Source organism: Chrysochloris asiatica, unplaced genomic scaffold, assembly GCF_000296735.1.
Source record: "Chrysochloris asiatica unplaced genomic scaffold, ChrAsi1.0 scaffold00023, whole genome shotgun sequence".
In the NCBI taxonomy this organism is placed as follows: Eukaryota; Metazoa; Chordata; class Mammalia; order Afrosoricida; family Chrysochloridae; genus Chrysochloris; species Chrysochloris asiatica.
In genome coordinates this window covers 16,057,966-16,073,742 of record NW_006408541.1, presented here as the reverse complement: position 1 = coordinate 16,073,742, position 15,777 = coordinate 16,057,966, and the positions used below count along the sequence as shown (strand labels likewise).

At 45.6% G+C, this 15,777-nt stretch overlaps 1 protein-coding gene across 14 annotated transcripts in view; it reads right to left on the bottom strand.

Annotated features, from left to right (window-relative positions):
- ZMYND8 (zinc finger, MYND-type containing 8) overlaps positions 1-15,777 on the bottom strand; it is a 134,027-nt gene that overhangs the window by 15,499 nt on the left and 102,751 nt on the right. For 7 of the 14 annotated variants that reach the window (XM_006839208.1, XM_006839209.1, XM_006839210.1 and 4 more), the window contains 4 exons: positions 13,040-13,192; positions 10,026-10,535; positions 4,078-4,323; positions 2,541-2,731 (listed from right to left, as the gene is read on the bottom strand). In XM_006839208.1, the coding sequence (XP_006839271.1) occupies positions 2,541-2,731; positions 4,078-4,323; positions 10,026-10,535; positions 13,040-13,192 (1,100 nt within the window). Of the gene's footprint in view, positions 1-2,540; positions 2,732-3,942; positions 4,324-10,025; positions 10,536-13,039; positions 13,193-15,777 lie in introns of all 14 variants that reach the window. The other 7 variants (XM_006839204.1, XM_006839205.1, XM_006839206.1 and 4 more) reach the window with 2 other exon arrangements.

Sequence of the window (15,777 nt, the reverse complement as noted above, 5' to 3'; positions counted from 1 at the left end):
CCATTGCAGGGTACAATTCAGTGGGTGGTTTTGGTATATTCAGTGTTATGCATTCATCACAATTCCCACTCCTCATAAGCTGTCACTCCTCAGTTTCTGCATGCCAACCACTAACCGAGTTTCTTATTCTATAAAGGTGTATATTTTAAACATCTTTATAAATAGAACCATACAGATGTCGCTCTGACTGGATTCCTTCTCAAGGCACATTGGTGTATCAGAAAGCTCATTCCTTTAATTGCTGAGTATTATTTTCCATGTATGCAGAGAACTCGATTATTTTTATGCCTTTTTCCTACTTGGTTCTCCACCTTCCTTTCCTTTTTTTAATCTATCTGGCCCTGGAAGGATGATGGTTTGTGAAATCAGCTCAAGTCCACTCAAAAAGAACTCTAATTATTCTTTTCCTCAGTGTACTTCTTGGATGCATTTCCCCATCCTCTCTGCTCTATCACAGGAAAACAGATAACAAGACACCAAACCAAGTCTCAATATAAATCAACTTTCCTCAGTTTTGCTCCAATTCAGTAGGAAGACAGGATGCAGAATGGCCCTTGTTGGAAGCCCGAGATTTCTTCCTACCAAGTCATGGATCATCGGACCCACAGGCTGCAAGTCTGTTGCCCCATTTAGAAACTGAGGATTGTAATCATCCCCCTCCTAAGGTATGAGAGTAAGGATTAAAGGAGAAGGTCATGAGAAGATTTTGGTTCAAACCTGCCATGGATTAGGTGCTCATAAAGAAGCCCGTGCTAACATTTTTCAGGGGGGAAAAAATTCACATGAGCATGTAATTACCTCACTGATGACAAACCCCTTTTTAAAACAAACCCCAAATTTTGCTCAAAAGGAGAGTAAAGTGGGTAAAACATCTGCTGCAATTTTGGCGTCCAGTTTACTGCCAGGGCAACACACGACACAGCCAAGGACTTCACCGCTGATCTTTGTTCTTGGGCCTACTAATCCAATCACATCACCATGCCAATTAAAAAACTTAAAAGTGCTTTACAAGAAACCTTTAGAAAGTGGATGAAATTCAATAGATGACTAATGCAATGGCTATAGTCCACTTTAAAGAAACCATCAATTTGCAGGCGGACTTTTGTATCTATTTATAGCAAAAAACTGAATCAGGAGCAGCCTTCTGCCAAAACACAAATTTGGGTCTTTTGAGTACAGGTCACCTCAGGAGACAGGAGTCTCATCAGCTCCAAAAAATGTCAACCACGTGTCTTTTCTTAACTACAGAGAATTCCACTAAATAGGTCTTTCCCCAATTTTGCTGCAAGAGAGGTGTCTCAGCAGGAAGAGAGGACTCAAGAGCCAAGAAGAGTGGTGGGTTCAGTGCAAACCACATGCCAACCCCACTGAGCTGACCTCAGTGTCCCATCTGCACATAAGAGCTTGGGGTCTGGTCACAAGGTGGTACAACAGATGATTTCAAGTAGTAAGAGATGATTTAAGGCAATGCTAGACACCTCCTTAAATCAATCATGAAAAAATTACCCCCTTTCAATTCTCTTTTAATCCTGCATACAACCTTAGGAAGAAAGTCTCAGTTTGGTATTACTGTCATACAACCTTCATGCAATTTCCCTTTTTAACAAAAGGAAATAGGACTTCGGTCCCAAGCCTTGAGGAACAGCATCTGTTGCGGTTCAATAGAACTTTATTTTAGTTCTCAAACTAAGTCAATGCTAGTTCAGAAAGTCAATGAGAAGCAAGCCCAGAGGTGGACAAGACAGGTGGAAGGATGGGGTCCACTACTCCCCACAGTCCATCTGGCTCCTGGACAAACATGGGTGTGAGTCTCTTACGTTGCAAGTCTTTTATATGCAGAGGTGTCACTTTGGGTTTTCACATGGATCCTAAATGTAAACTAATCCCTTGGCCTGCCGTCAACTGAGAAAATGGTGATTTATTCCAATACAAGTACTTCTGATTACATGACATTTCAATTTACGTAGTGACTTTAGAATCTAAGCCCTCTCAGTCCAGTCTACATTTCTCCATGTTGCGCCCAAATGAACAAGATCCTCCTTTAATGAGGTATTGTTGTTAAGTGCTATAGCTTTGGTTCTGACTCAGAGCAGCCCTGTGTATTTTCTGAGCAGTGACTGGTGCATTTGAACTGCCACCCTTGCATTTAGTAGTCCAGTGCTTATCCTACAGCACCACACCAGGGCTCCTCATGAACTACCAGTCCCCAAAACCTGCCAGATCAATCGACTCCACGGCACTTAACAACAACAACAAACCCTATACAGGGAGTCCTGGTGTGACGCCGTAGCATAATGCACTGGAGTGCCAGGTCAGTTTGAACAGCAAGGCCGGCGGTTCAAGTTCACCAGCGACTCCTTAGAAACCCTACACAGGGTCGCTGTGAGTTAGAATTGACCCAATGGCTCTTAAAAACAGAAAGAACAACCCTGTATAGAGTTGTCATTGAATCAGAATCAACTCGTTGGCACTGAACAACAATGGTTCCCATCATGCCACCCCCAGGACCCCCCCCCCCCCCCCCACACACACACACTCACTTTACTAGTGTACTTGGCAATGTCAGCGGCAACATCGGCGGAGGCAGTGGCGATGGGCAGGTCAGCATTGACTGACGACGTAAGAGTGCTTGTGGACCCTGAGCTAGTGACCAGGGGAGATGACTGTGTGCTGGTCACTAGAGTAATGGTGGACGTGGATGGGCTCTGTGTGATCTCCTTCTGCTGGACAGCTGAAAAGCAAAGGATTCTGGTTACCTCGCTACTGTGATGGAGACTGGTCCCAGCACAGAGCTGTGGGGAGGACATGAAGCCTCTCACCACAGAACCTGCAAGCTTTTCATTAACATTCTAGAAAGTGAGAATTGTACCACTAATGACCTCCTTCTAGTTCATACCTGAATTTCACCAGGGACGCCTCAGAATGCTAACAGGAAATGGAGATCTAACCCTGGAATTGGCATTCCAATTTCAAATACCCAAGATTCAGCAATCTTTAAATGGAAAGATCAACCCAACTGTACTCCAAACTCCACCTATACTGTCTTTCCAAGAGTCTCCCCGCTCTCTCTCAATCTCTGAAGGGTCTCAATGGGCACACAGCTCAAGATCACACTATTTCTCATTCCCGTATCCTGCCTTTACTCTTAAGTGGCAATGAAGGAGCCCAACCGGTAAGGATCGAGAGGCAGCTTTCCTCACACAACGACCCAAATCAATGCTCAAAAAAGCCAGTCAAATTGGTTCCAACCAGTACTTGGTTTGGCTTTAAATCAGCTCCAGGTGGAACCTCCACAGAGGTTCCCTCATGTGTACAAGGAAGCTTCTACAAAGATTGCAGCTCAGTCTACAACTGGAAGAATCTAGAAGAAAACTCAGTGCCCATCAGTAGGGGAATGCTTTTAAAAACTCTGAAATACTTTGCAGCAGTTTAAAAGAAGGTAGAGCTGTGATGTACTGACACAGACAGACCTCCAAAATATGCCGATGAGTGAAAAAACAAGTATGGTACCATTTTTAAGCTTTTTAAAAAAGGGAAATATTGTATGGGGTCAAATACATAGACATAAACATGCATAGTAGAACTCTGAGGAATACACAACAAACGAATGAGTCCTTAACAAAGGGAGGAGGCGATGGATGTCTAGTAAGATAACAGGATTTTATGTACCTAGTGTGGTGTGCCCCCTCCTTTTAAAAAGGAAAATCTATGCATGTATTTTTATAAAATGAGGGGGTGGGGGGGTGGGTAGGGGAAAAGTAAAAATAAAAATAAAAAAAAGTTGCAAAATCATGTTTAAAAAGCCATGCCACATGGAATGTTTAAGGCTTTCAGGAAACAAATGGGAACTTAAAAGAAAAATGAAACAGCACTGCTTTTTCTCCTGTGGATGTGGCAAAAAGGGAGTGAAGGCCCCGGAGAATGGAAGGGGAGACGCGGTACCTTTCACAGCCTGTCTGGTCTGATATCTCGTCCCCTGGGAAGCCTGAGGCTGCTGCTGGCTTTGCTGCTGCTGCTGATGCTGCTGACGTTGCATCTTCTGCATGTGCCACTTTTGGGAGGACGTTTGAAACTTACTTGATGAGTTCCACACGACCCGCTGCACGGCCGGGGCAGTCTCCTTCGGTAAGAGCGGCCTCTGCTTTTTCACCGGGCTTCCCGTGGCGGCAGCGATGGCGGCCGGGGCCGTGACTGTGGATGTTGTGCTGGTGGTAGCTGTGACACCAGCCGTGGGAGTTTGGGAGGAAGAGCGGGTGAGGATCGGCGTCTCGGGGGGAGACTGGCTGCCGGCAGCCGTAGTGGATGGTGGAGTTTTACCTACAACTGAAGCCAACGTGTTAAGAGAAATTAACAGTGGATGTGACTCCGCTTTGACTGCACCGGAGTCCATACCAGCAAGTTCTGGGTGTAGCCAGCCAACCCCAGGAAGATGGAGCAAACACGGGCAGGGGGAACACCTGAGCCATTCAGCAGCATCATGGCCTCTCCCTTTACTAAGATTTGCTCACCTGAGGTCCACACAGGTCAAGACCTTTGGAGAAGGATCCAGGCAGACAAGGTGCAGCCCTGCCCCCACCTTCAAAGAGCCCACTAACTAGCAGACACGGCAGAGGAGAGGAACCACTGATACAAGTGCCTTGTGTTTTAACAAGTTAGAATTTGGGTAAGCATCTAGCCAAAGGTCTAGTAAAAGTCACCCAGAAATTAAGAGAACCCTTCTGACTAGGAACTGTGTAAACCCTGTATCACAAAGAACCTAACACCTTCCCAAGAGCTCAAGGAGAAAATGGCCAAAGGACACAGTAACACTATATCCACTCAGGAAAAAGGATCCTTTTCCCACCTCCTGACTCCCTGGAGGGCAAAGTCTCAGGGTGGTGTGGCACTGCTGGGGCCTTAGGGACCAAGGCTGTCAACATTGTGTTATAATAAAGGGAGTGTGCCCCGGGCCACACTGCTGCAACACAATGGCATTTATCTAGAATCTATTTACATACTTGATTTTTTCATTGTATTGATTACTGCCACTATTCATTATGAGCAGCACACAATCCTGTTATTCCTATTGTAGGATAATCAAGTGAGTTTAAGACTCACTTTAATATACTATATAATGCAATGATACAATATGCTTTTAATTTAATATACTTAAAAGTGTGATTTCATAAAACAAAAGGAAACAAATATTAAGTCAACAAGTACACAAAGCAGGGCTTGGGAATGACAAAACTAATGAATGAAAGTGAGACTCAGGCCTGAGACCCACTGCCATAAGGAATATGTCTTCTTGGAGGGTTGGGCTGTTGGGGGCAGGAAGGATTTCCACAGGCAGAAGTGAGAATCTGCAAGGGCACACAGCATCAGACAAGACTTGTTAGGGCAGGCAGTGCACAAGAGTGGCTGAAAGGCAGATTAGGGCCGGAAGCGCTCAGCGGCTTAGAGCGGAGGGCTATGTGAGGGCTGGTGTCTAAAACAGGGGGTCCTGTTATCTCTGAGAGGACCTGGCCACCAGTTAGGTGAGCTTCCCCCAGAGAGGGTGCCCAGAACACACACGACACGCCAGTGGAGGTCAGCACCTCCAGTTTGAGAGGTAGTGCCCTGACACTGTCATCTGCCCAGTAAAGACTGAGATCCTCATCACCCAGAAAAGACGAGCTTGATTTTAGGAGGAGCATTTTCGGAGGTTACCAGGCCTGAGAAGTCAGAGGGGAGGAGCCCACAGGTGTGTGTCTGGGATTTAACAAGCTTTCTCAGAGGTTCTGACTGGCCCGCATGTTCCTCCAGGGTGGAGACTGCAGCCAAGGTTGTAGGCAAGAGTTTGAGAGACACCCTACAGTGAGGAGTCCTGATCATTCCCGGGGGCTGTGCCTGACACAAGGCAACAGTTGCTGCCCTTTCTGGGTGCAGAAAGCCTTGAACTCGCGTCTTTGAAGAATCTGGCAGAGGGAAATCCCCAAGCAGGGTTTCTAAGTCTCAGAAGCTCCCTTTTCTGCCATTTGGCAAAAGTATACATATACCACTAATAATGTGAGGTTGTGCTTGTTAATAGCCTAGGTTAGCTAAATGGAGTCCTGGTGGTACGGTGGATTAAGCATTGACTTGCTAATTGCAAGATCTGTAGTTCAAACCCACCAGTTGCTCCATGGGAGGAAGATGAGGCTGTCTGCTACTGTGAAGAGATGTAACGTCAGAGACCCTATAGAGCCTTCTCTAGAACAGCAGACTGCTCCATGGGGTCTCTCAGCACTGGTGTGGTGCTGTAGATCTGCACTAGACTGCTAATCCCAAACCTACGGCTGTTCCTCAGAAACCCTATACAGGATGTCTCATGATTCAACAGCACTTTAACAACAACAACCGACCCATAAGGTTGCTCTGAGTTGGAACTGACATTTCGGCAACAGGTTTATGTTTTGATTGTTGTTAAGTGCCATCAAGTCGATTCTGACCCATAGCGACCCTGTATGTGGTTTCTGAGGGGCAGCTGGTGAGTTTGAACCACCAATCTTGCAGTTTAAATGGTTTTGCAGTCTGGTGCATTAACCCACAGCACCACACCAGGTTAAATACTTGGCTGCTAACCAAAGATCAGTGGTTCAAACCCACCAGCTGCTCCGAGGCAGAAAGACTTGCAATTTACTTTCATTTGAATTAGAGTCTTGGAAACGCTGTGTATGTGGTAGTTCTACTGTTTTATCAGCTATGACTAGGAATAGACTTGAGGGCAATGCGTTTGGGGAAAAGGCAACCTCAAGGTCTTATCCTTTTCCCATGAAACCCTGGGCTGTGCAACTGGAAAGATTTCAGTACTTGTTAAGGATATTATTTTATTTGGGGGGAGGGAATATTATTTAGACATGACAAGATTTTCGTTTCTAGGGTATTCTGATGGTTTCTGGAGCAAAAACAGGCTATCAAAAAATCTAATTGTCCTAGAGATTTGGAGTATATAATAAACCACCTCTAACAGTAAAAGTCCTGGGGTGGCATTGTGGGCTAATGTGTCAGACTGCAAAGTTGTTTGAACTGCAAGGTCAGCGGTTCAAGCTCACCAGCTGCTCCTTGGAAACCCTATATAGGGTGGCTATGGGTCAGAATCAACTCGATAGCACTTAACAACAACAATCATGTCCCAACTCCCCCAGGGAAAGCTGTTGTCAGCATCTTCTGTTGGATAATCAGATTAATTGTCCACCTATACTCAATCTCTTCCATAGGAGCGTCGTTAAGAAATTTCCTTTAAACATCTACATGAGGAAGAACATTACTTCCTTCAACCAGTTGGAATTCTTTTTGATTTTTGGATGATCTGAGGTTATTTTTTTTTAAAGGACTATGTTTCCCTTTTTGCTTTGACTGCTAGGAAGCTCAGAGCCACATTGGAAGTCCAATTTTGCCAACTCTGAGGCCCTAGCAGGCCCATACACTTATGAACAGCAACGTTATTCAGGCCTCTCCCTATTTATTCTTCCTTCATTCTCCTTTTACACTGATTTACTTATTTACATCTAGTTTCATGGTTATGTATTCGTGTTAATCAGCTGCAAATCCTTCCTGGAAGAGGCATAAAAATCACTCAATTAATCAAAAGATCTGTTCCAGATAAAAGGAGCAGCACTAATTTATCATTCACAGAAAGCTCTGTTACCTGTACCCCCTAATTCCCACACCAAAAGAAAGAGGAAAAGAAAAAAAAAAAAATCCACTGCCAGCAAGTCACTTCCTACTCCTAGTGACAGATTAGCACAAGGTTCCCAGATTAGCCCCACAAGGTTTCCAGGGCTGTAAGGAGCTCTGGTGGCGTAGTGGTTACGAATCGGGCTGCGAACCTTAAGGTCAGCGGTTCGAAACTACCAGCCGCTCCGCGGGAGAAAGATGAGGCTTTCTACTCCCGTAAAGATTTACACCCTTGGGAACCCTGTACAGGGTCGCTATGGGTCGGACCCGACTCGATGGCACTTAACAACAACAACAACAAGTCTTGACAGGAGCAGGTGGCCACATGTTGCTGCCTCTGAGTGGTGAGTGGGTTCACACCACTGACCTTTTGGTTCTTAGCAGCCCAGTGCTTTAACCATTAAGCTCCTCAAATTCCCACAATACTAGTCATATTATTCTTTGCACCATCAGAGGTATCTATCCCCTCAAGCCCCAACCCACAGCATAACCTACGTTTCCCAGAAACCTTCGAGATGGGTACCACCTTCCCTGTCCCGCTGCACTGATCTCTCTGTCTCCTCTTCCTCCACTCCCCCCACCCAGGGAGGCTCCTTGAGCTTCTCCCACCCTCCCATACAAGTCAGCTTCCAGAGCTGTCCAGGTGGAAAGAACCACAGCTGGAAGAATTCTCAGAGTTTATCCCTGACCTGTCACTGCTGGGTTAGCGAAACCCCAAAGGATGTAGAGCCGCATCTAACTCAAGGGTTTGGTTGAGAAGTTAAGGACCTGTCAGAAGTTAGGCAAAGTCAAAAACTCAATGTGGTAATCCCTTTCGTTGATCATAAGAGTATAATGTTTTATGACTACAACCTCTAATTTGTCCTTTGGCAATGTTTCTCTTGGGCCTTCAATTAATTTTTCAATAACTTTCTTGGGCATGTTGGAATCCCTCACTGCCCACTTGCTTAGCCAACTGAAAAATGTGCTTATTGCTTGGGTCAATGAGAAAGATGTCCTTCCAATCATTCACACATTCTAAGGGGTTCTGCCAACATGCCAGGACTGCCTCAGGCTGAGAGCCAATCCTACTGGCTCAATATATAAGCAGTAATAGAAGTCAGTCCTGGTGTGGCGCTGTGGGCTAATGCGCCGGACCGCAAGATGTTTGAACTGCAAGGTTGGCGGTTCAAGTTCACCAGCTGCTCCTTGGAAAGCCTATACAGGGTCACTATGGGTTGGAATCGACTCGACTGCACTTAACAACAACAATGGATGCTTTGAATTGGAACTCAGTTGAGGGCACTTAACAACAAAACAAAATGGGGGAATACTGAGACTCGGACTTCAGGTCTCAACTGGGGGAGGTTTTGTCTACTAGGGAGCATTTGGCAGCGTCGAGCCATTGGTGATGATCACGATAAGGTGAGTATTACTGGACTATATGGAGTCCTGGTATGGCGCTGCAGGATAATGAGCTGGACTGCAAGGTCAGTTTGAACCACAAGGTTGGCAGTTCAAACCCACCAGTTGCTCCTCAGAAACCCTAAACAGGGTCACAGCAGGTTGGAACGGACTCAACAGCACTTAACAACCATAACTGGCATGCATGTATGGGGTAAATGCCAGAATGATACGAAACATCAACTAATGGATCATCTGCTGTAAAATGTCTGTAGTGTCAGAGTTAAGAAACCCTGGTCTCAGGTGAGTCTCTATGGCAGAATTCAACTCTAGGTACCTACCATGCAGTATGGTCCTCAGAGCCAACCACTCAGCACCCAATTCTTGCAGCAACTACCCAAATGATTTCATGCTCTAGTAAGAACACGCACTTTGAGATGTCTGGGCAGCACAGGAGGTGGAGAGGGAACTCATAACGCTTATAATGATAATTTGTTGTTGTTTTTGTTTTTAAGTACCGTGGAGTCGGTTCCGACTCATAGTGACCCTGCACAGGGCTTCCAAGACTCCTAATGACCCTGTGCAGGGTCACTATGAGTTGGAACCGACTCCATGGTACTTAACAATAATGATAAATTGAGCCTCATCAAATTAAGAGAATTTTTTGAGTATATTGCAAAAGAAGTTGCTTGGACCAAACACAAATGCCTTGACCATTAGGGGCAACTAGCATTTTCTAAAAGCCTTTTTTTCTGCATTCAAAAGCAATCATGTTGGGTGGAGATCGAGCAGGTAGAAGGCTTGTTAGGCCCGTTTAAATTCTGGTCCTGTTCAAGAATTAGCTAGTTGACCTTAATCCAATTGCAGCCAAAGAGTTTAAAGGGCCCCGTAACTTCCGAGAACACAAATGCAAGGTGGGATTCTGAACCAAATTAAGAAAACTGGAAACTGATACAGAAACTTACCATCCTGCTTGGGAGATGGTTCTTTGGGTTCCTTCTTATTCTTTCGACCCTCCCGCCCAGAATGGTCTTCTCCTAAATCTATGACAAGTTCACTCTCTGAATCCGAGTCCAGGCCCAAATGCACTGTAGGAGAATCCGTCTCATCCTTCCCTTTGAGTTTATCCTTCGTGGGGTGGGGTGAAGGTTTTGCTTTCTCTGTAATATCCTTCTCAGGCTCAGGGCTGGTCTTCTCCTTGACCGTGACTGGGTCCACCTTTTCAGTAGTTGGCGACACGCTTTTCTGCTCCTCTTTAACCTCCACTGGGTTGGTGGGCTTGGATTTCTTTTTGACAGCAGAGGGCTCTTTGTCCATCCGACTGCCCTCTTTATCTTCTGCATCTTCTGGCTCATTCTTGGACTTCTGGTCATCATCACTGATATACTCACTATCGCTACTATCTGATTTCTCAGAATCCTCCGAATCGCTGTGCTCTACGGCCGTATATACATCTTCCGAGATTTCATTGATGCCTAAATTCAAAAAGAAAACCCAGCATGTGGCGTAGTCGCAAAATAAAGAGCAGGACCTATACATATATATGTGTGTGGTACATATATATATGGATACATATGTATAAAACACAGACATTTTCTGTGCCAAATGCCAAAGTGAAAAAATATTTCACATCAGATGATACTGGCCTGGCAGGGTTACCAGTGAATTCAAATTGTTACCAACTATAAGTGACAAATGGAACTTGTGTTTGGAGAGGGTTTCTGTCATTAAACATTCAAAGGAGACATGGACACTGACAACACAAAATATACAATTATACAGTGCTAAATCTCTGCAACGTTGGCAATAACTGGGATCTAGAGATCGGGAGGGGTCTAGGAGAGACCACCAGAGAGGAAGTTGTTAAAACCAATCCATTTTACAGACTAGGAAACGGAGACCCAAAGAAATCACTTGTCCTAGGACTTAAAAAGAGGCAAAAGACCGGTAATCCAGAACTCCTTCCCCGTAGTCCCAAAGTGGTGAAGTCTTTTGCCCAAGTGATTTGGGCCTTAAAGAAATAAGACAAAGTCTTAAAGCAGAGGTTACAAATTCAGTCCACAAGCCACCATCTGACCTGCAGATACATTCTATTTGGGGAAGAACTGGTTTGGCTCACAGAATATAATATTTTTTTGTTTGTTAGTTTTGCTTTTTTAAATTTTGAATCTGAATCCACATTCAAAACTCAGGACCTCTCACATGAATATCAAGATGGCGGCTTCTCTCAAAAGATCAGGAGATCTGGCCAGCCGGGTCACATTCCTGTTAACAGTCAGCTAGAGCTGAGAGGTTGCAGGCAGGTGCTCAGGTGACCTGGCTGCCCCGCCCACCCTCTGGTTCCCAGCCTATCTGCACCCTTCTTCAACTTAGAATGGAGTCAACTTAGAATGGAGTCTCTGTGTCCGCTCTCCAAAGGGGGGAAATACAAAAGGCAGATGTTTCACACCCACACACAAATGGGTAAAAGTACAGTTCTAACAATAACTCTATGGTACCCATTTATGTTTCCTGACCCCAGTAGTATGTAGACAAGTGCATCCTAAAATGCTCAAATCCACTCTTTGTCCTAGGGCAGCCACCACTACCGTGACCAGAAAAGTAGGGTCACTATCCCAACCCAGATTCACTGAAGAGAAACTCCAATAGCCTGGGGGTGGGGTTGGGTTGGGGTGGTGTGGGGCGTTGATCAGCCCATTGTATTCACCTCTACCAGGCCTCAAAAGCATGAGACATCAAAATGCAAAAATAATTTCTGGATGCAAAGGCTTGTGCTACTGTTAGTAAGAGGTCAGGCACACGAACAAAACAAACATGGCCAACCGTGTGTTTAAGAAAGCATGGAGCCCAAACTGTATTGAGTTCAAATCCCAGCTCCTTAGCTTTCATTAGTCATTTGATCCTAAATGAGTGGCCAACCTCCGAGTCTCAGTTTCCTCATCTGCAAAATGGACAATATATAAGAAGCAGCGCTTAGCATAGTGCAAGGTGCATCAAAAGAACTCAGTAAATGACAATTATTAAAATCCTCATTCACAATGGTAAATCAAGAAGTTAGTTAGCAGCATGGAATGATCCAAGAGGTGTATTTACACATTCTGCCGAATTTCAACAAGAACATTCCATGGTCTCATCAAACAGGCCATCTGATAAGAAATATGCTCCTCTGGACCCTTAGCTCCTTTCTCATTGGACAGAGCACCCTCTGAACACAGTAACACCACCTCAGAGTGACAATCTCAATCCTGAAGCCCAGCTGTCGCCCACATCTTAATAAATACCCTCTTTGCTTTAACAAACATTCCAGAGCATGTACGATGGACACAAGACCTAATGCCATGGAGAAGGCGAATCCTTATAAAACAAAGACCCTGCCCTCAAGGAGCTTCCAGTCTAGAGTGGGACCCCAGGTGCTTCTGAGCAATCAGAGGAGGCGGGCAGGTGGGAAGGGCAGTAGTAGCAACTTCCTGGAGGAAACACCAGAGAAGGGACAGGACTTGGGGGGTAGTGTGGAGGCAGGCAGCAGAGGAAAGAGGAAGGGAAGCACCAAGAATAGATGCAGGAAGAGCTGCCTGGGGGGAAGTTGCCCAGTCTAGAGAGGGCAGGGTTTTGTGTTGGGCCCCTGTGGGTCATACCTATAGAAACTGTTGTTCAGACACTGACCTATACCAAGTATACCAAGAGGGACAACAAGGCAATCTCGGGAGGCTGGAATCCTTTGAAGCCCTCTGTTAACACCTGCCCTTCTAAGTCCTCAGACCACTTCTACTACAGAATACCCTCCAGTGAATTCAAAGGGCCTTTCTGAATCATTTAACTAGCACACAGGAAACCATTTGCCAAGGGGGAAATACATTTTAATCAAACCACTTCGATCAGGTTAAAGCCCATGGTAAGGGCACACAACCTTGACCCCTTATAACATCAGGTGGTTATAACAAAGCACACAGCGACATTGGAAGTATACCAAAGAACATACCTAATTGTGCTTTGCAACTTTCTATAGTCTTGTCGAGATTGAGCTGGAACCTGCTGCGGATCTGGCGTTTGGGGGAGATGAGCGGGACTGGGGTGGACTGCTGCTGGACAGACTCGCTCAGCTCCTTCAGATCCATCTCAGCTTTGCTGCGATCTGGAAGACACCACGTCACTCATGAGAACAGGCCCTCACTCAAGAGATTAACAGAACACTCTCAGCACCTGGCTTCTTCCTCGAAAAGCCAGAGCCAAACACATTAAAAACACAGCAATGAAAAGAAAACATTTCTTGTCATTTGTCCCAGTGTGGGGTGACCTGAAGACCATGAACTAAAGACACGTATCTGGCAGATGGACTAGGTCCACCCAATACTTATCAGGCTTGCTTTCAATATGAAAAACGTACAATCCCAGCTAGATGGTTCCATGTGTCAACCTCAGCATCATGGGCAATCCTTGAAAGCCAAAGATTACAGTGACATGTTGAAGCTCAGTATCAGCAGATAAAGTCACAAAGTGTGCCTTTAATTCCAGGCCCAGATACAGAGGGCCTGCAACTGAGAGACAGTGAGCTGCTCCCTGGTAGGTGAGGATGTCAGCTCCTCATTTACCTTGGAGACTCAGAGCCTTGGAGTTCAGAGTAGAATGCATCAGATAGAACCCACCTCACTGGAGTGTGCTATGCTATACTTTCCTTTAGTTGGCAGCATCTGTTTAATGAAAAGTGAGTAGATTAACCCTGAATATTAAACTTGTGTCTAACAGGGCATGTCCCCCAGGTAAAAGTCTTAGCCCTTCACCACCATCCCCAAGGCAAAGGCCTGTGACTGATGAGTGAGCCCCAAGATCCCGCCCCAACAATTCTGTTGAGGGCTCTCTTTGTATTACTATGGGACCAGACTCCAAAAGAGACAATGAGCTTGTATAAGGCGGGGCTTCAAAAAGTTCCTGGAAAAATCCCACTACCTGTTCCCATTAGCTATGAACTAATTCCCCAGCCTCTTTGTTCATCTCCCTGTGACCCTTCCCCAAACATCCCAGAACTGAACTGGAAGAGCCATTCTCTGACAGATAAATGGAATGAAAAGGCAGTGGGATTTTTCCATGAACTTTTTAAAGCCCCCTTGTATTTCTTGCCATCGAGTCAATTCCAACTCACAAAGCCCGTCTGTACAGGGTTTCCCGAGACAACCTGTAAGGGAGTAGACAGCCTCATTGTTCTCTTGAGGAGTGGCTAGTGGATTTGAACCACCAACCTTACGGTTAGCAGTCCAATGCCTAACCTACAGCATCACAAAGGGGGCTGCAGACACACCAAAAGCAATGAGACTTTCCAGGTAGGGAGTGCCATCTTCTACCTTGCCCACCGCCCTGTGCCATCCCCTCAAACTGACCCAGAATCAAGAATGTGGGGCTTCTACCCTAACTAACCAATCCCAGAAAATAGGTTAGAAAGCATGCGACATCCAGACAACATGAGAAGTCACCCCACACCTGTTCCCATTAGCTGTGACTGATTCCCCAGCCTCCGTTCATCTCCCTGCGACCCTTCCCCAAACATCCTAGAACTGAACTGGAAGAGCTATTCTCCGATCTTTCCTGTTTTGTTCTGCTTCCCAACATACCACCACACACATCTCCTCTTCATCCAGTGAGGGCACACTTTTCCATCAGGCACCCAACACATCAGCTCCTTTAAAGTGACCAGAAGCAGGCCCTAAAAGCCCCACCCATACCAGCCACAGGCCATCAGCAGCAAGAAAACTGGTCCGACTTGATTTTAGCACTCTAACATGCCCACCAAGGTAAGATTAAGTCTACAAACCACAATCAGTAATCATCCCCCAGGAAGATTCCAGAACTGAGAGCGCAGAGCAGATACACTCCTCCTGTAATCCAGGAAGTGTGCCAAAAAACCTCATTCGTGTGTAGCTCAGAGATGAGAGAGAAAGCGAGCTTAGAGACAGGGCCGCAGACCCTCCTAAAGACAGCGCAAACACAATACCACCTCTATGAGTGAGAAGAATGTAGAAGGAACTACAAACCCATCTGTACTTGCTTCCAAAGGCAAGTACCTAGAAGCACCTTACCAAGAGCAAAATAGTGAAGACACAGCAAAGGGGAAACATAAAAAGAAACAAAGACCAAACTGAAAAACCTTACAAATGAACTGCAAGTCTAACATCAAAAGACAAAGGATAAGAGTTCTGTCTTAGAATTTCCACTTTCTGAAATGTGGAAGCATCCTAGATTCCAGAAAGAAAAAGCAGCCTTCTCAAGCATGAATGAAATCGGAGAATTAACTCACACAAAAACACATTTTCTACAATATAGGCAGACCGACTATTACTACAAGAACAAGCAAGTTGTTTGCCCAGGAGACATCAAGGCAAGTAAGTGGTCAGGTCCCCTCAGTGCAAACCCCCTTCCAAGACTAAGACTCAATGGGAACACACACTCCGATTGGTGACCACATTCATCACCGATAAGGGGAAATGAGGGAAAAACAGCAATGAAGCTGCAAGCTAAGCACTACAACGTTCAATAAACTCCTGTGAACCCGGGTGGAGCCCTGGTTGGCCAGCAGTGTGGCAAGACCTGGGAACTCTTGGGCCCAGAGTCAGTGACACAGCTACAGAGGACTAGAGTGGAGAGTGAAGCATCCAGCTGATAGGAAGAGAGGGCATATGCACAAGAACACCCTCACGTGCAGATAACATCCATTTGACCTGGCTTCAA